Source organism: Aulonocara stuartgranti (genome assembly GCF_965226115.1).
Source record: "Aulonocara stuartgranti genome assembly, chromosome: 7".
NCBI classification, from domain to species: Eukaryota; Metazoa; Chordata; class Actinopteri; order Cichliformes; family Cichlidae; genus Aulonocara; species Aulonocara stuartgranti.
The window spans coordinates 59,407,111-59,425,762 of record NC_138945.1 but is presented as its reverse complement, the minus strand read 5'-3'; the positions used below and the strand labels follow the sequence as shown (position 1 = coordinate 59,425,762).

The 18,652-nt window shown below is 45.1% G+C and overlaps 1 protein-coding gene across 2 annotated transcripts; it reads right to left on the bottom strand.

The window, feature by feature from the left end:
• Positions 1-169: 169 nt before the first annotated feature.
• On the bottom strand, positions 170-18,589 carry LOC309710423 (zinc finger homeobox protein 3-like). Of its 2 annotated transcripts, XM_082539856.1 has the most exons (11): positions 17,284-18,589; positions 13,122-14,829; positions 12,495-13,033; positions 12,112-12,325; positions 11,352-11,459; positions 11,110-11,246; positions 10,834-10,944; positions 9,145-9,307; positions 4,308-9,031; positions 3,554-4,219; positions 170-3,441 (listed from the first exon to the last, which is right to left on the bottom strand). In XM_082539856.1, exons 2-11 carry the CDS (start codon positions 14,791-14,793, stop codon positions 3,325-3,327), a joined length of 8,451 nt encoding a protein of 2,816 aa, XP_082395982.1. In that variant the 5' UTR covers positions 14,794-14,829; positions 17,284-18,589; the 3' UTR covers positions 170-3,324. The 2 variants fall into 2 exon arrangements, with proteins under 2 accessions (XP_082395982.1, XP_082395983.1); XM_082539857.1 differs by lacking the exon at positions 10,834-10,944.
• Positions 18,590-18,652: the final 63 nt, after the last annotated feature.

The window sequence follows — 18,652 nt, the reverse complement described above, 5'->3', positions numbered from 1 at the left end:
ACATTATCATCATCAGCAGCAGCAGCAGGAGCAGCAATGTAATTCATCCGAGGTCGTTAATATTCATCATATCATTTAGTCACAAAGGAAACTCATCTGGCTGAATGTCACAGATGTAATTAATGAAGTGACCCCAGAGGTCATGGCTCCATTCACCAAACGCCTTCCACACTTGGCCGTGTTACGCACACACGGTTGCACATCAAAAGCCTCCCAAGCCAGACGCACACCGCCGCCGAACATACACCCTGGAATATGAAACACGCATGTAACAAGCAGACACCCTCGCATACCACAACATTCACAAAATGGCTTCTCTCGGCTACACCAAAAGGATGAGACCAGAGCGTGCACCAAAGCAGACTTTATTTAGCTCAGTGGAGTACGGGGAGGGAAAGGAAGAGAAACACACACCAGCACAACTGGGGTAGGGAGAGTATAGAGACACACTAAACCACTGGAGCAGGACATAAGGACAGGTGCACATCACAGGTATCTTTTTGGTCATCACTATGGCAACAACATATCCAGGAAAAAAAATGAAAAGAACTGTTTTACCTACAGTAAGGATAACAGAGTCTCTTCACCATAGAGTACTCCAATATGTACATCTTACAGTCACTAAGATCAAGAGAATACGAGAGAAATTAAATCTGAAAATAATCAGTATATTTTAAAAAAAAACTGCCTTTGTGGTATTTGGAATGCACATTTCTGTACAGAAGAAAGCTCATTGGTATTGTCGTAAACATTGGTTAGTTAAGAACGAAACATGACAGAGTTAGTCAGTCCACATCCTTTGGAAAGTCGGCTGTGATGTCAGTCTGAGTTTAGCAAAGCTGTTTAAGCTGGACAAACGGACAAGAGACATTGCAACACAGAAAGACATCAACCAGTAGAGGGTTTGGGGCTGAACTCCTTCAAAGAACTGCAGTATCTCCTTAAGCATTGAGAAGTAAATGCCCCCGGAGGGTTTCTCTCAGACTGGAAGCTTTAACAAAAAAAATAGAAAAGAAAAAAAAAATTCTGATATTACGAAAGCCATTTCTGTTTTCTGAGAAAGGGTAATTATTATGATACTGTAAAAAAAAAAAAAACTTGATGGAATTGAGCCCCACATATCCATTTGTTTCTGAACAGAATAAAAGAGGAGCAGTTTATCAACAGCATCACAGGTATCATTACAGTTTGTAGTCATTAAAGCCTAGTGGTAAAGCGATCAGAGCATGCATCTTTCTACAGTATCGTTAGAAACTACAGTACATTAGCAGCAAACTGGACATCCTTAAGGGCTGAAGTTCAACACTATGGTATAAAAGAAAAATAAACTGCAACATTTCTCAAGAGAAGTAAAACTCTTCAACCGCTATATTACAGACTGCCATGGCTCTAGTTTGGGGTTTTGGTTACAGTCTCCAGTGTGCTTATGAGAGGCAGAAAACAGTAGCTTAGATACAGGGACTCCTTCCTTCTTTAAAAACAGCAATACATCGTCAAGTAAACAGTAGCGCTTATTTTTTTGTAGGTCATATGGTTAAAGTATTATCACGTCTTTGGATTTTTGTCTTAAAGCATTAATTATTGTTTAGCTATTATTGTTATATTATCATTATTACAGATAGAATAAGGACTGGTTGCAAATGAACAGAGGAAGAAAGGTAGTGAGAAAAAGCGGAAAGTGGGTAGGTGGGGAGGGAGAAAAGGAGGGAAAATAAATTAAGTGTACAAAAATAACATCAATAACATCCGAAGTTTTTTCTCAGCTTTGCGCAGTAGCTCTCTTTCTGTAAGTGGAAAAGAGAGCTATGTCTCAAACATCCAATGAAGTCTCGAGTCAACCATACAAAAGCTAAATACTGTACATTTACCCCTCACGCTATTAAACACTTTAGTTTCAATAAGGTTCTTTTTTTTGTAACAATCTATTACTCAGAGGTGAAAAGCTCAGATCTTTGAAATACAGAGATGTTTTTTTTCTTCTTTTTTTTTTAAAGATATCCTTTAATACTTAGTCCATGGTTAAACCGTGTCTCTTCTGTTTTAAAAACAGAAAAGTCCAGTATTAAGATCACATTTGAAGCAGAGCCATGTTGAGCTGTTGACCTGAGCATAGAAAGCTTTACATTAATCACATAACATTGGTAAGCCATTGGTATATTCAAATAGAACGGAAAGGCAGTAAGTCACCTCGCCTGAACATATCAAAGCTGTCATAATCTTTTCATAATCATGACACTATTATATCGAAGCAAGACAGTTTATCTCAATCCATAAGATTTATATTAAGAAACTATGACTAAACACACACAACGTAAATTCGAGTTTGGTTAAAGTTTTCATATACAGTTTAATGGTTGAGTGCTATAAAAAAATAGTTTGTCCCTTTTGGGACAAACTGGCCTTTACTTTCTGTGCTATTTGGGCTGTTATCCACTAAAGGAACATAGAAGGAGTACATGTACAACAGAAGACTCATCATTGGCTTTTGGAGGGTGAAGCTGCATTCTAGCACCGGGTCAGTCTATTGGTACTCGGCTTACCTATGCCAGCTGCAGATCTCACCCCTTCACCGTACAGACGTCAGCTCTGCAGTTTGTTATTGAAAACAAACGTGTTCAAACGAAATCCACAGACATGTAAAATTTTGGTTATGAGCTTTGGAATCTGAGTCAGTCTTTACAAAAGCTCTATGCTAATATCCCTGTGTATTTCAAGGATACAATTCAGGTTTTTTTTTCCTCTTCTTTTTCTTCTTCCACTTCTAACCGTTTTTTCTTCAAGTTTATTTTTTGGAGCTCTCTATTTACACTAAAATCTCTTTGACATTTTTTTGTTCCAGCCTCGTACAGACTGGCACTACATGCTACACAGCTAGTCATCTAGCACTGGTCTGGTGGAGGGCCCACTGTGAGTCTGTCGTGCAGACTGAGAGGTAGACTGCAGGTCTAGCTGGGCAGTGAGGTCACATACTTTGAGAATGCTCTTTGGCCTCTGTGGCATCTGGTTGGTTTTTATCAAGGTGGAGTTTGGTTGTAGTAAGGTGTCTGACTGAATAAGGAGAGAAGCTCTTTTTAGAAAGAACAGACTTGGGCAAGAGTTGAAGGAAAAAATGAAGACTGGAAAGCTGTGGTTGACAGGACGTGGTTTGTGCTCTCTCCTACTTTTGGCTGAGAGAGTTTGTCTTTGGGCCACTGCAACTCGGCTTCTTTGGGGCGTTCGTGTTAGAGGGATGGCAGCAACTGGACATGGTGTTTGTTTGGAGTAAGATGGCAACTGCAGGAGGGGTTTTGGTGCGAACGTAGTTGAAGGAAGCAGTCCGCCTCTCTAAGCTCTGTCTCTCTCCCCTGTTCCCGCCGAGAGCTCAGCATTCTCCCTCTCAGCAGAGTCAGAGCTCAGGCTCCTGGCCCTCTTCTCCTTAGCTCTGGCATTTTGGAACCAAACCTTCAAAGAATATTTAAACAAAACAAATGTCAACAATCATCAAATATCATTTTAAAGATTTTTCCTCTTTTTTTTTTTTTTTTTTTAATCTTAAATACTTAAAAACAATTACCTGCACCACACGGTGAGGCAGACCCAGTTCCTGGCCCAGTGTCTCACACTCTTGTCGGTTGGGTGTGCGATGGCTTCTGTAAAAGTCTTTCAGCTGGAGTAACTGGAAGTGGCTCATCTGTGTCCTTTGGCGCTGCTGTTGTTGATGGTGCTGCTGCTGCAAAGTTTGTGTCTCACCCCAGTCTGAGCTTGGACCCACAGATCCTTCAGGACTAAGAGACCCTTGGTCAGCCATACTGGAACCCTCCTCACACGGGTATTCCTCATCATCTTCCTCATAGTCATCATCCTCCTCGGGGTTGTTTAGATGAGTGGTTGAAGGCAAAGTAGTTAGGGGTAACTTCATACTTGACTCTCGGTTGCTGATGACATGGCCGTGGTTTGGGATTGGGCTGGAGGATATCGATGGACCTGGTCTGTCCATGACAGACATAGCCATCCCAGACTGCCCACTGGATCCATTGCTCATTGTTAAGTTGAAGCCTGCTCTTTCAGCCTCTGCCCAGTGGCGTGACCTCATGTGTGCATCTAGAGCACTTTTCACCTTGAAGAGAGCCCTGCAGAATGGGCATCGCAAGTGATTCAAACCCAAGCTGAAACTGGATCCTGGCCCCATTGACCGGAACTGCCCTTTTCTCTCTCTCGCTCTGGTATTCTGAAACCAAACCTGTGAAAGGAAGGAAGACATGTGCTTTAAAATTCAGCTGAACCAACACCACAAAATTATCATCACTGTCTTCTCATCTATTCAGTACCTGAACCACTCGTCTCGTGAGACCAACATCGCGTGCAATGCTTTCGAGGACTCCTCTGGTGGGGTTAGAATCCAAGCTGTAGCGCTGATACAACACTTCAAGTTGTTCTGGAGTGATGGTGGTTCTCTGACGTTTATCTCTTCTGTGCTCCTCCTCGACCTCTCTGCTGCCCCTTTGGCCCTCAAAACCGGTCTCTGATATATGCGCTGTACCCTGCTTTATGGTTGTCAGGGGATTTGTAAGTGTGTTACTAGAGTGATCAGAGAGTGTGTTCTTCATTTGTATGTTGTTTAAGTGCGAAATCATGGGAAGTGTGGGATTTGAGTGTATCTGGGAAAGCATTTGGCTCGCCATTAAGGGATGGTTGGGGTGAAGCATCATATAAGGCATGGTTCGGTCTGTGAAGCTGGAGTGGAGGAGTTGCACCTGGGATTGAGCTGCTAGGAGGTGTCTGGTCTGATGTTCCTGCCACAGCTGGAATGATGGCAAGGATGCTGGACAAAGATTGCACTGGAATTGAGCCTGGGTTTGGAGCTGGGTTTGCTGATGGGTTTCAGTGGATGGGCAAGCTGCAGTATCATTGTGACTTGTTTCAGACTCTAGAGCAGAAGGGAGGCTGGGTGATGTCTCAGGAGCCTTTTCAACAGCTTGATCTGAAGGAGGGTTGTGTGTATTCACTTGGTCTGGATGAGATGTAGTGTGTACTGTTTTCTGTAAAGAGGAAGTAGCAAGAGGCTGGGATCTTTCTAGAGTACCTTCTGTTGGCAATTTGGTCTCAGGTTGTAGAGAAAACCCTGTTTTCATGGCTGGAATAGTTTCTTTAAGCTGGATTTCTGCATCTGAAATTCTTTTTTCAGTATTATCAGGAGCTGCATTTATGTTAGTTCGAGGTGAACTTATTTTATCTTCTTGCTTCTTTTGAGCAGGTGTCGGTTCACCTTTGGTTACAGGATGCTCACTTTCTGTGCAGTGAGTAGAAGAATCAAGGGCAGGTGAGTCAGGTTGGGTGTAATACTCATACGTCAGATCCATGGAGTTTTCATTCTGAGAGTCACCTTGTCCTTCATCCTCACAGCTATTATCCTGATTATTATCATCATTCTGATAGCAGCCATTTCGCTGCTTGTGTATGTTGTCAAACTTCACCTCTAATCCATCATCAGTGCCTCGGTCTTGATTTTTGCGGGCTCTCTGCCTGGCATTTTGGAACCACACAACAATGACCCTGTTAGGGAGAGATAACAGAGCAGACAACCTGTCATATTCTTCCTCTCTGGGGTAGGGAGTGGCCTCAAACACCCCCTGCAGGGTTTCCAGCTGCTGCTCCGTAAAGCGGGTTCGTGAAGAGCGTCGGCCCCTATGGTGTTCTCCTCTATGCAGGTCTGTTGTCTGAGGCTGTGGGGAAGCGTTGTGTGGGAACCCAGGGGACAGTGAACATGGGGAAAGCGCCAAAGACTGGTTTTGTGCTATATCCTCTCTGGAGTCCTCCAGGGCTGTGGTTGGGGGATTATTAAAATTATAAGGAGAATCCTTGTCTCGCTGGCGCTCTTTAAATAAGGTGTTGCGGAACCAGTGTTTGATGACTTTGTGAGGCAGACCGGACGAAGCAGACATCTTGTTGATCTCTTCATCATTAGGGAGACTGTTAATATTGAAGTGTTTCTTTAGAACAGCTAGTTGTTCTTCAGAGATGCGTGTTCGGGTTCTCTTCCCCTGCTGCTGTTCAGGTATTGTTGGGCTGACTTGACTTTGCTGTCCTGCTTGGATAGGGCTGGGTTGGGATGGTTGGCCAAGCAATGCAGGATTGAGCTGTGGAGGCTGACCTAACAAAGCTGGGCTCAGCTGTGACTGCTGAGCTAACAAAGCTGGGCTAAGCTGTGGTTGTTGCCCCAGCAGTGCAGGGTTAAGCTGAGACTGGTAGAGTTTTGCCAGCTCAGGGTTTACACTCGAGTCTAACCAAGGCTGGGGCTGAAGAGCCACAGACTGCATCACAACAGGAGGGAGGAGCGGTAGCTCCATGGGAAAAGGAATTGGTGGTAGAGGAAGCTTTGGTAGGGGTAGTGGTGGTATAGAAAGTTGAGGCAAGGAAAGAGGGAGCATAGGTATTTTGGGTAAGGGAAGAGGTAAAGGGGGAGTGTTCTGGGAAATAGGGGCAGCAGGTGTGGTTGAGATCTGGATGGGTGTCTCGTGCTGTGAAAAATCTAGAGGTTGACCAGGAGAAGCAGGAGAAGCTGAAGGGGCAGTTACTGTTAGGTCTGAAGCTGTAGAATCTGCTTTATTCATGGGTTCTGAACCTGGTGAAGATTCAAGGGTTTTAACTTGAGCCTTCATTGGTTCTGGTGCTTGTTCTGATTCTGAGCATGCAGCTGAAGCAGGAGCTGGAGCTGGAGGTGGAACTGAATCCTCTTCAGATTTAGGTTGTGTAAGTGGGTACATCTGGTCATACTGAAGCCTGTATTCTCTGGAAAACCTCTCCAGGACAGCAGTGGGGAACAGCATTCTGTGAATATACTCCTGGTGGCTTTTTAAAATCAATGCATCTGAAAAGAACTTGCCACAGTCTCTACACTTCTTCCCTCTTTCACAGCATTTCTTCTCTTTATTAGTCGATTCTTTGCCTCTGTCCTCACTTTTCTCTTCTGTCAACCTTTCTATGTTTCCATTGCCTTCCACTCCTTTATCACAGCGCTCAATCTTTCCAGCCTGTAGTTTACAAAATAGATCTCTTTCCTCTTCTGAGCATACTTCGATCTTGTTTATATCAGAAAACTCTTGCTTATCTGGTATTTTTTGAGTGGCTGTCTGCTGCTGGTGCTTGTGTCTACTCTGTATATACTGCAGTGCTAACTCATAGCCATAACTCTGCAGAAGGGCTCTGAGAGGCTCCCCATTCACAGCAGCATAGGGCACTCTGGGAGGAGGACACTGCAATCCAAGTAGATGAAATGAGGAGGAAACGGCTTCCTCCTCCCGACTCTCATTTTTAACAACAGGAGCATGCATTTCTCGTTTTTCTTCCTCAAAACTAGAATTGCTGTTTTCTTTTTCTGTCTGGTTAGTAGGGGGGTCACTGCAGACTGCATCAACCTTTGCTTCACACTGTGAAAGATCCTTTGGTTGGGTATTAACTGAACTTGAACTTTGTTTCTGGGTTTGTTTCTCATCTGTTTGAGTCTCCCTTTTAGCCTCTGTCTTAACCTGCTCTTTCAGGATAGAGCTGGCAGATATCAAGTGGCTACATTCTGGGCTACTAACAATGAACTCTGGGTTGAGCTTCATTTCTCCAGACATGTAAAAGGGCAGAAGAAGTTGCTGCTGAAGAGAAAGCAAATTGTCTGGGGTCAGGGAGAAGTGTTGTTTAAGGAGATTCTCTGGCCCTAAGGGAAGGTGCTGCATAACTTGAGACTGGAGCAAAGCTGTGTGCTGCTGTAACTGAGCTTGGACCTGTGCCTGGGCTATCTGCTGCTGTTGTATTAGCATTAGCTGGTTTCTTGAAGCTAGAAGATCTGACACTCGCTTTTTAGCCTGCGGGCTCTCTGTTGGGTTGGACAGGATCGGCTGGGCGTCAGCTACTAAGCCAGAACCAGCTAATGAAGAATTTGACGAGCTCATGCCATCTGGCCTCTTGGTGAAAGGCAAACTCTTCAGTGTTTCTTCTCTAGTGGTAGCGGCCTGAGTAGCTGTAGTGGGGACAGACTGTGGAACAGCTACAGTAGATGCAGGCGTCTGTGATGTGGGATTCTGAGCGGCACGCGCTCTAGTCTGATGAAGGACTGATCGAAGGTGTATATCCAGTGTGGAACTCTGGCTATAGCCCACTCCACACAATCGGCAGCGGTATGGTCTAGGATCTGGGCCGCGGGGAGCCTCTGGAGCAGCAACACTAGTGCCAGTTTCCTGCAGGGCTCGTCTGGCCCGGTGGAGATGGGACACGGAGTTATAATGGACCAGAAGGATCGTTTTCTGAGTAAAAGATTCAGAACATGTGGTGCACTTATAGGGCCTGGATGGATCCAGATAACGGTCCATTGTGGGGTTAGAGCTCTTTTTGACAAGAGAGCTGGAACCAAGTTCTGATAAGATCTCCTCATGTGGCCCTTTCTCTGGCTCAGTTAAATCCTCCTCACCTCCATCCACTTCAGAAACCATGCCTTTCTCCTTATTTTTAACATCTTTTTGTTCATCTTTTCCCTCCATGCTTATTGCTCCTTCATCTATGTCTTCATCCTCTCCCTCTCCTGCTTCTTGACCCACTTGGGGTGATAAACTAAAATCTTGTTGAGCTGAATTCTTGTTATTCTCCGTGTATTGCACAGTATGAGGTGGCCATAGCGTATTCTGTCCCTGTGTGCTGTCCAGCTGTGAGTGAGTGTTCTGCATGTGTCTCTGCAAGGCCTCCTGACTGCGGCATTGTCTAGAACAGAGGGGGCACTCTGTCGCCGCCCTCATGGCATGGTACTGCCAATGCAGCTGGAGCTTCTCCTGAGTGGGGAACGCCAAGCTGCACCTGCTGCAACGGAACCGGTAACCATGACGATCAGAAAGGGGAGGGGGGTCACCGGGTGGTGAGGTGGGAGGCGAGGATGGGGGGATCTGAGTCGGGGATTGGGGAGCCAATCTGCCATTGGAAGGGTGAGTGGTGTTGTCTTCTAGGGGTGGGGTGAGAAGAGCTGTGACATCTTTGGGTGCGGCTACGTCTCCCTCAGTGCTCTCCACTGAAATGCCTATAAAATGTACAGATATAATGGCTGTGAGCAGGGCAAATAAAAGTAGCATGGTGTGCTATTGTTGCTTCTTTAATTAGTAAACTGGTATCAGTTTGGCACTTTACACCAACCTTTGTTTTTCTGAGAATTGGTTGAAGCGCAGGAATCTGCAGCATGGGAGCTATTTGCATTGCTATTCTTGGTGGTTTTATTTTTCTGAATATCATCTGTGAGAGAATCTGCCTGTAGTTCTGTCTCCAGCTGAGGCTGCGGTTGTTCCATGGGTGTTGCGACCTGGAAGAAAGAAAATGTAACGGGCTGTCAGTTTTGGTCTTTTTTTTTTTTTCCTTTGTTAAATTTTCTCACTAAGGTTTGTTTCACCAATTCGGAATAAAAGAAAGCTGGGGTATTCCCAGTGTTTTCCTAATCCTACATTATGAATAAAACATGCTTAATTGTAGAGGATAATAGCAAGCAAATCTCAAGATGTATAAACACAGAGTGCCTGCACTCCCCTTACTGATATCATAAAACATTAAAGTGTATCGTTACATCTTGCACCTGCCTGCACAGCAGTCTAAGCAGCAAGGCACATCAATTTCTTAATAAGTATACATGGTTGAGATATGTGGGTCTGCCCTTCAGTTCATGCGACGCCCTCCAACATGCCCCAAGGGTTTAATAAAACTTTACTGAGCTGAATAATGAATTTATTTAAAATCATTCTTCATATAGAAAACCTCCGTCCCCACAGCTTCAAGCAATAAGAGCAAATACTATATCTACCCGAACAGCTAGCCACCCAAAGGAAAGGACAGACAGCTAAAGATGAGATTTACATGACAAGAGTTTTCTCTGCATAACAGCTTCATAAGAGCAAAAGGGAAGAACAACTGCACACACACACACATGCACGCGCGCGCACACACACACACTGCAGAGAAAACTGAAGGTCAGGCTTAATCTAGAGAGCGTAATTGGAAAGCAAGGTACATAATGGCCATCATCACCTCAGTCTGAATTAATGAACCTCAATTACTATCAGAGAGAGTGAGGGAGGGGTAGGGGGGAAGGAAGGAGGGAGGACTAGGGGGAGACTAAGGGGTGTAGGATTTGAAAAAGAGCGAGCAGGGAGAGGGAGGGAGGAAGTATGGGGCAATGAACAAAAAAAAAAACTGCTTTGGAGAAAGACAGTGAGTGAGGGAGGGGTAACGCATAAGAAATTGAGAGAGAGCTTGGGAGAGACAGAAAGGGAGGGGCAACGCCAGAAATTGCAGAATAGGAATGATAGGAGTAGCTGGAGGGGGGAGGGAGGGAGGGCAGCAGAGGGGAAAAAGGGTGAAAAGCAGTCAGTGAAGTGGAGGGAAGAGAGCAAGAGACAAAGGCCACTTAGCATACAGGCCAAGGAGATGGCGGATGGTGATGTGGATAGATGACCGGTCATTGTTAGTTGGAGAGACACAGTAAAAAGCATGGGGGCCCCTTTTTAGCTTGACTGCACTTCTGGTAATAGAGGGCTACTTAAACATGCATTATAGAAAGACTGGCTTTTCCCTCACTCACTCAGTCAAACCCTCTCTCTTCCACTCTAAGAGACGCGCATACACATACACACAGAATGCACGGCTGCATCAAAGATGATAGCGGGGAGCTACTTAAACATGCATTAAAAAAAAAGCGTTGCCTTTCTCTCTGGTGCCTTCTTAATGGAATTGTCTCCCTACATTTCACTCTGCCCCATCCCCCATCGCTTGCCCTCACATTTTCTTTTGCTTCCCGACAAACGCAAATACAGCAAATACACAGTTGCATGCACTTACTGTGCTGATGAGCTTGTCTACACAGTCCTGCGCCACACTGTGCACATGTGTGAGGTGCTGTCGAAGTTGGGTGTATGGGAGTTTAACCTGGCACAAAGGGCACTGGACAGTCTGAAAGAGAGGAAAGGGAAGGGAGAAAAATATAGAAGGGAGAGAAGTGTGAATCTGAAGGTGGCACAGATCACGCAAGGAAATGCGCGGGCTTTTAATTTGTTATGTCCAGCGGTACATTCTGTATTCACTTATTCATATTTGAATAATTTAAAAGTGTGTCACCTGCTGGTTCTCATTTTGCTGGTGTGTTCTAGGGCGTTTGGTTAAGATGGTGTTTTCCATTTCCGTGCATCCAGATGACGGACGCTTGACTGAGGGCACTGACTCCTTCTTTTCTCCTTCCTCCACTCTATTTTTTTCTAAAAGTAAAAATGAATATGAATATAATTACAACAAAATACATTGTCATACTAGCATCATGTTTAACAATTAGTATGCTGTAGAACGGATGTAAGCAGCAATACCTGTCTCTGCAGAAATCTTCTTTGCCCCCAAGTTACATGTGTCTTTGGTTGTGTCCAAAGGACCAGAGCAGGACTCGCTGGAAGTTTCCATATCTTCACTGAGCTCTCCTGGGAGACAACAAGACAAGTAATTATGTCCTACAAACACAGTGCTTCATACTTTATGTTCCTGCAAACTATCAAGCTAATTGTAGTTTATATTATTCGCTAGGTAACATCATTCAAAAAGAGCAATTTCAGTGGGGCACACTTCATTCTTCTTGCTTGCCTCCATACACTATTGATCAAGTATTGATTCTACATTAGATTCTCCTCAGAGGTGGAGTAAGGGTAATATGGACTTACAACACATCGGTTCATCTCAATAAGTCTTAATCTACACAGAGGCAAATCATCGGATAGATTAAATTTACAAATAAAGTGTTGGACTAGTCATTTTAGGTGCGCACTCCAGACAGCATATTACTGTTTTATCTTGCATGTGGCTGCAGAGTAGGAGCTAGCCTCTGCCTCCCACAGTTCTCGTCCTGGGGATTTGTATTGGTCCATTGATTAGCAGGTGCTAGTTAGCTGTTGTCAGGGGTGATTGGGGATATAACAAGGATGTGTATCGACTAATCACTTTGCTTGATCAATATCTCAGCAAAAGCCATTACTCATTTTCTCGCTCTTTTCATCTTAATCCCGAGTCCGCTCTCCGTTGTCAGCAACCACATGAAACATGAATTAGAATACACCCACACACAGTTCATATTCTCACCCGTGACACCATCAGGGCTCTTCCTAATGGTAAAAATGGCTGCCAGCTCCTCTCCACCCATTGGCTGCAGCTGTAGTAGCCCTTCCCGCTGTTGATGGGTTGGGGTTTGACTGTGTTTCAGTACTTGGAGTTTAGAAGAGGAGGAGTGGTTGCATAGAAGACAATGGAACAGCCACGAACCTCCATCGACTTCACCATCATACTGCTGCAGGAACTAATAACATAGTGAAAAGGAGACAAAGCAAAACAATATTATGAGCTCGCAAAGGTTCCTCAATCTTTTTTAATAACATTACACTTTATACTTAAAGTGTAGCTTGCCATTCCTAAGACGCAAGGGTTTTTGTTCTGGAGTATGACAACGTGTGGTTTTGTGTACTTACTCTGTAAACCCGGACGCTCGCCTCGTGGTGTGAACTGAGGGAATGCCCTCTGAGCTTCTCCAAGCTGCTGGTCACGTAGTCACACAGGTTGCACCTCAGCTGGATGGGGTTGCCCTTAGCAATGAGGGCAGCCCCCTCCTGACCCCTGTCTCCCCCCTCCTGGAGGTGAGCAGCAAGCTGGTAACGGGTGCGGTGTCTGTCGGTCTGACAGTGTAAGGAGAAGTTAGCCCTCAGCGGGGTGGTGTAACCACACAGCCTGCAGTGGCAACCACCGGCAACTAGGGAGCACCACTCAGACTGGGGCAAGGAACGGGGAGCATTCAGGTGCTGCTCCACAGACTCTAAGCTGTCGGACGAAAAGCAGGAGCAGACAAGGCATTGGAAGACACCCTGGGAAAGGGGTCCAGTGGGGGACAGAGATGGAGCTGGAGGGGGAGACGGGGAAGGGGAGGGAGATGGAGTCAGTGTAGACCCAAGGGTAACTGGCTGTTCTGCGACTTGTTGACTGGTCAGCCGCATGTTCAGTGAAAGCTCGGCACCTGCGGCAGAGAGAAAGCACAAATTACAATTTACACATTTTGAAACTTCAATGCTGGATAACAGTGACAGTTGTGACACATCACTCACCTGTGTTTTGCAGGTGTTTAAGCTGTGGGGCAAGGCTCCTGCAGTGAGACAGATAGTAACCTCTCTGGAGCCGTAGCATGTTATGTGTGTGTTTCTCGCTGGTGGTGTGTATGCGCAGGTTGCGGGCAATGCTGGTCTCATAGTCGCACACGTCGCATCGCCACCGCTTACCATGAGAGTGGGAGTGTGCAGGTGGAGTGAGCTTGGCAGGCTGGGTAGTAGGTGTGGGGATAGAGAGTGTCAGCTTGCTGTATGGCTGCTCATCCACTTCGTGACCATTGGAGGAGCTGCTGCTGTTAGTAATATGAGAAGTGTGCATGTGGCCGTTCAAGTTTCCCCCATTTTGAACATTATTAAGGTGTTTGTCTGACTGCATGTGTATGCTGAGGTTGCCTTTCGATGAGGTAGCATAGTCACACACCTCACAGCGGTAGGGTTTGTAGCCGCAGGCGTAGGTTTCACCCCGGGCTAAACGCGGATGGGGTTTCCCCGACCTGCAGTATACACACACACCTCGTGTTGAACCACCACACACACACTTTCCCTCAGATGTGCCACACACACACTGGCCTCCTGTCTCTGGATGTTTTTCCTTCATGTGGACTTGCAGCGTATGCTGAGACTTGTAGTGCCAGTTACATTTGGGGCATTTCAGGGTTTTGCAGGAATTACGTGAGTGCATTATAGTCATGTGACCAGTCAGTGAAGTAGGAGAGAGGTCTTGGTTGTGGTTTTTAAGGACAGCTTCTTTCTGTTCTCTTTCTTTGTCTCTCTCATCATCCACCTCGGTGTCTAGCTGGCTGTCATTTGGTTCTGGAGCTTTGGCACCATCTCCATTGGAAATGGAAGAATGAGGAACCCCTGCCAGACCATCATCCTCAGCAGGTGTACTGGCAGGCTCTGTACCTGCCAGTGGAAAAGCCAGAGAAGACTGCTGGGATCTAAAGCTCTGAGGAAACCCAGAAATCCAGCCCTGATTTCCCTTAATGTCTTTTACCTCTGTCTCGCTCAGCACGGCAGAAGAGGAGGACGGACAACTGAAGTGCTTTGGAGAAATGGGAAAAAAGGGGGAGGGCTTTGGAGAGGGGGAAGGAGTGGGAGAGGGCTTTGGAGAGGCGGCTATTTTGCTGTCGAGTGTGCCACTGGCCTTTGCAGTGCTGGAAGAAGAGCTGTGCTGGCTCTGTTGAGGTAATAAAGAACATTTGGATTTGGTTTGGCTTTGGTTTGAGATGGCCTCCTCCTCTTCCTTCTCCTCCTTTCTGCCTCTTCTGTTGAGGGCTGCTGGGAGGCCCCCTGTAACTGATGCCTCTCCTATACCTACAAGCACCTCCCCTTCTTCCTTGTTTTGCCCTGACAAATATCCCTCCCCGAAGTCTTCCTTCATCCCCTGCCTTTGACGCACTCCATTTTCCCGTGAATGTCGCCCTCCTTCTTTCTGCTCTCCTCCCTGGGTCTCTTCTCTAGCCTGGGACCGCTCTGTGCCCTCCTCCTCCTGCTGAGGCAGGGTCAGGGGCTCTTTGGTAGGGGCCATGGCTGAGGTATGAGAGGATGACCCCTCCTCAGGAATGACTGCCAGGGTCAGGAGAGGAAGAGATAAAGCCTGGGGACTGAGGTCAGCATCTCTCTCCTCTCCTCCCCCTCCATCCCCTCCTCCTCCCTCACCGCTGTCCATACCAGAGGCTACAGCTGCCACACATCATTACCCCACCTGTGTGTTTCAGTTACAGATGAAGAGAAGAAGAGAGCGGGACAGGCAGAGACAGAAGAGTGAAATAAAAAAAGAGAGGAGAAAATGAACAACATATGTCATGTAAATATTATTGCATAACAGTGGACGCATTGATTAGGGTCCCTGGATAGCATCTGTTCGATAGAGCCTTCACAGTGCGCAATCCAGAGGCTGGTTACCCAGGGGTTAGCGTTAGCCCTTAATGGGAAAATCAATAGCACAAGCGCTAAACTAGGTAGAGGAATGCGGGTAAAGGCTACGCAGGAGGTCTATAATATTCCTCAGGGGATAGGATTAAATAAAGAACTGAATGCTTCTGAGCTAAAGGGCTTCGTCTAAATTGCCACACTTAGATAAAAGCAGATAAAAGAACACATTTAAAAGCCTGTGTATCAGTCTCTGTATCTTCTGCTGCACACACTAGGACGCAAATAATATGAGGATACGGGATCATCGTCTAGCACACAAGCGAATTTTACACTGAGAACACACTTTGCACATTAAGCACAAAAACAAGAAGTGAACACAGCTAAATATGTACTTGAATCTCTTTCTTTTTTCTGATTTTAGATGCGTATTAATTCTAATTTGTGAAGAAAAAAAATTCTAATCTGTGGTCACTTTCGAAGCAGTTTTTACTTGTGGTGTTGCATTGCCGTGGATTTTATTTTGACTTATTCACAGTCTGGGTCTGTTATATTGCTTCCATCCCCTGTAAGCTCTGTTGCTACAGAAATACCCAGGCACATAAATACTAGAGGGTAATAAATAATAAATCCCTGCTTTTATTAAACTGAAGCTTTATTATTCATTTGTAATCCACAGCAGAGGCATGTCTGAAAAATGAATACTTCAAACAGTTTATTACAGCTTATTAAATCTACATATTTAAGACTTTACTTTTGTAATTATTACTTTGAAATAAAGCTAGTACTGGCCTATAACGTTCTATCATACTTTAAGATAAATTAATAAAATAAAAAAGAGCAATAAAATTTCACAATGAATCTAATTCACTTTATATAAAAACGTATCACTATAGATACTTCCTTAAAAATGGATAGGTTTTCTCCCCTCGTCAGTTTCTGAATGACAGATGAATGCCATCTAAGACAGATACATCTCTGTTAGCCTGCGTGTGTCCCACAATCTCATTACTGACCTTTTTTAATCAAGGAGAGACCTTAATCTACCCTTTCACCTTCTCCTTCAACCAACCAACCCCCTCTTCCTCCTCCTTAAACACCCCTTTTCTCTCTCTCATTCCTGTAGCCACCCCCTCCCCCTCTCTGCAGCTTTAAGATATATGGCTCATATCGGCACCCTGATAGTGCTTTAATGTACTGTGTTTATGTCACAGGCCACAGACCCTTGCCCACTGCTGCTGTCCACTGTCCTGCCAGAGAATGCTGAGGGACCAAGCAGGCCTGCCAGCAGCTGAGAACAGTCTCTAATCTGATAAAGATTTTCATTTACACTGCAATCAATAACCTGGGTCTATCGGCAATGTAACTATTTATACAAGCATTCCTGGCTCTTCATCGATCAAGTGCGGGAAGCCATCATTTAACAGTGTGTGTGTGTGTGTGTGTGTGTGTGTGTGTGTGTGTGTCTGTCTGTCTGTCTGTCTGTCTGTCTGTGCACATGTGTGTGCATCTCTGTCTGTTAATATGCCTGTACCTCTTTTTGTGCTGCTAATTGTGGTGATGTCAATTAAGCACACATGTAACACCTGAAATCCAACATGCACAGGCCTATTGCTGTAGTTGTGGCGCAACAGAAGTTGCAACATAAAAATCATGTGCAAATATACAACAAAAAGTGTATTCCCGGATTCCCTAGACTGGTGTGTGGGTGTGGGTGTGTGCACGAGTGTGTGCTTGTGTGTGTTACAAGGGAGAAGAGAGAGCAGGGGTGTGAGAAGGAGAGAGAAACAGGCAGAGAGAAGAGTTGTGAAGCAATACTTTAGGAAAATGCCTTTTGTCTGCCCGTGTGGGACCTGGATAAACACAGTTGGATATGGACAAATACTGATTTTTATACGTGAAGACTCGGTGGACCATAAGCCAACGACCTCCTCGCAGTCTCAAGGTAAAAGCACTGGTATTTTAGCATTAATCTGGGACCACAGTAGCCGGGCTGTTGGGAGAATACCGGAGGGGCAGTGGCTTGAATAGTTCACTCCCCGTCTCTGTGTTGTCAAGCCACTGACCAACCATCAGCTCCCACACTACTTCAGCCTTTGTTTACAGTGTATCCTAGCCCGATTCATCAAAAGCCGAGAGTGATCAGTAACCAGTAACAGGTGACCTAACGCACAAAAGCTCGATTTGTGAGAATTAGAGGCTACACTGACCAAACATCCCCTCCTCCCCACCGCCGAGTCGCGTCCCTCCAGCTCCCTTTAACATCGTAAACAAATGACACACTTACATTTCTGCAGCGACTCTGGTACAAAGCTCCGCACGCTGAATGTGTAGTAGTCCAGAAAACAATCGCGCAGAGAGTCCACTCATTCCTTATGAATGATCCTCTGCGTTTTTACGGAGCCAGGAAGAGGAAAAAATGGGGAGAGGGAGAGAGAGCAGCGGGGTCCAAGTTGTTACCAAACAACAGTGTAATTAAAGCTACATATAGGCTGTAGTAAACAGAAGATGGGGGGACGGAGGGGTTTGTGCGAGCTCCAGAGGTAGAATGAGTTCTGATCACTGTGGGAGGAAAAACACTTGGCTCTTTATTCCTGCTAATTAGTTTCCTTCAAAAAATGGCTGAGATTACGCCCAGTGCGCATGTGCGTAATTGCGCAGACACCGCTAATTAGCCCGTTTGGATCAATAGGATTCCGCGAGAGAGAAGCGAGAGGGAGGAAGGACGGAGGGAGGGGGGAGAGGCTGCCGGGGACGCAAGGAGAAGACGAAGAGAGGAAAATATTTTTTTAAAAGTATGAGATTACAGCCGAAACATTACATTTTATTCTATACTAGTGTGTCGCTGCTGGAAATTCCAATAGGCGTATCCATTTAGATGGATTCTAAGAAACAAATCCACCCATTTAAAATATCTAGAAAGGAAACAGTTTTGCAGAATTTTTTTAAATATGTAATTCTACCAAAACACACATCGGAATGCTGTAAAGTATAAAAACGGCGAACTAAAATCCACATCAACAAAAAACATTTAATCCAGACGTTTTTTACGAATGTGCAAAAATGGAAAACCTGCCGCAAAACGCGACGCTGTCACTGTGCTTCACTGTGAAGACTGGTACAAACACACCAAAAGGCCCTCGAGGATTGTTTTAGAGATATCTTGTTGACATTTGTGCCTGATAAAGCACAGGTTAGACGCCCAAACGTATGCATGATGCCATGCGCCTAAATTACACTATTTTACTAAATCTGTTTGCGATCATTTGGCTCGTAAAAGTTAAAAACTGTGAAAAACTGAAGGCCTTGAAGAGATCTAAAATGTATACTTAGGTCAACAAAGAAAAAAAACTATTATATGGTTGGATATAGGCTGAGAAATAAGGTATTTCATCCTTTTCTTTTTTTTGGATTGATCAGGTTAGTCGAAGCAGTGGACTCGAGTTTGGCACACTGGCTTGATGTTACTGGAAAGAAAAATTATCTGGAAAAAGTCAAAAATATATATATTTAGGCTAAAGCTAAATTATTGTATCCATTGCTGTCACAGAATCACAGAAGACCTTTAGCCAAGCAGGGTTTTGTTTCCAGTCCGGCCGTCCATCCTCGCCACCGAAATCTATTGTTATGATAATACTATTGTGAATTTCACGCTG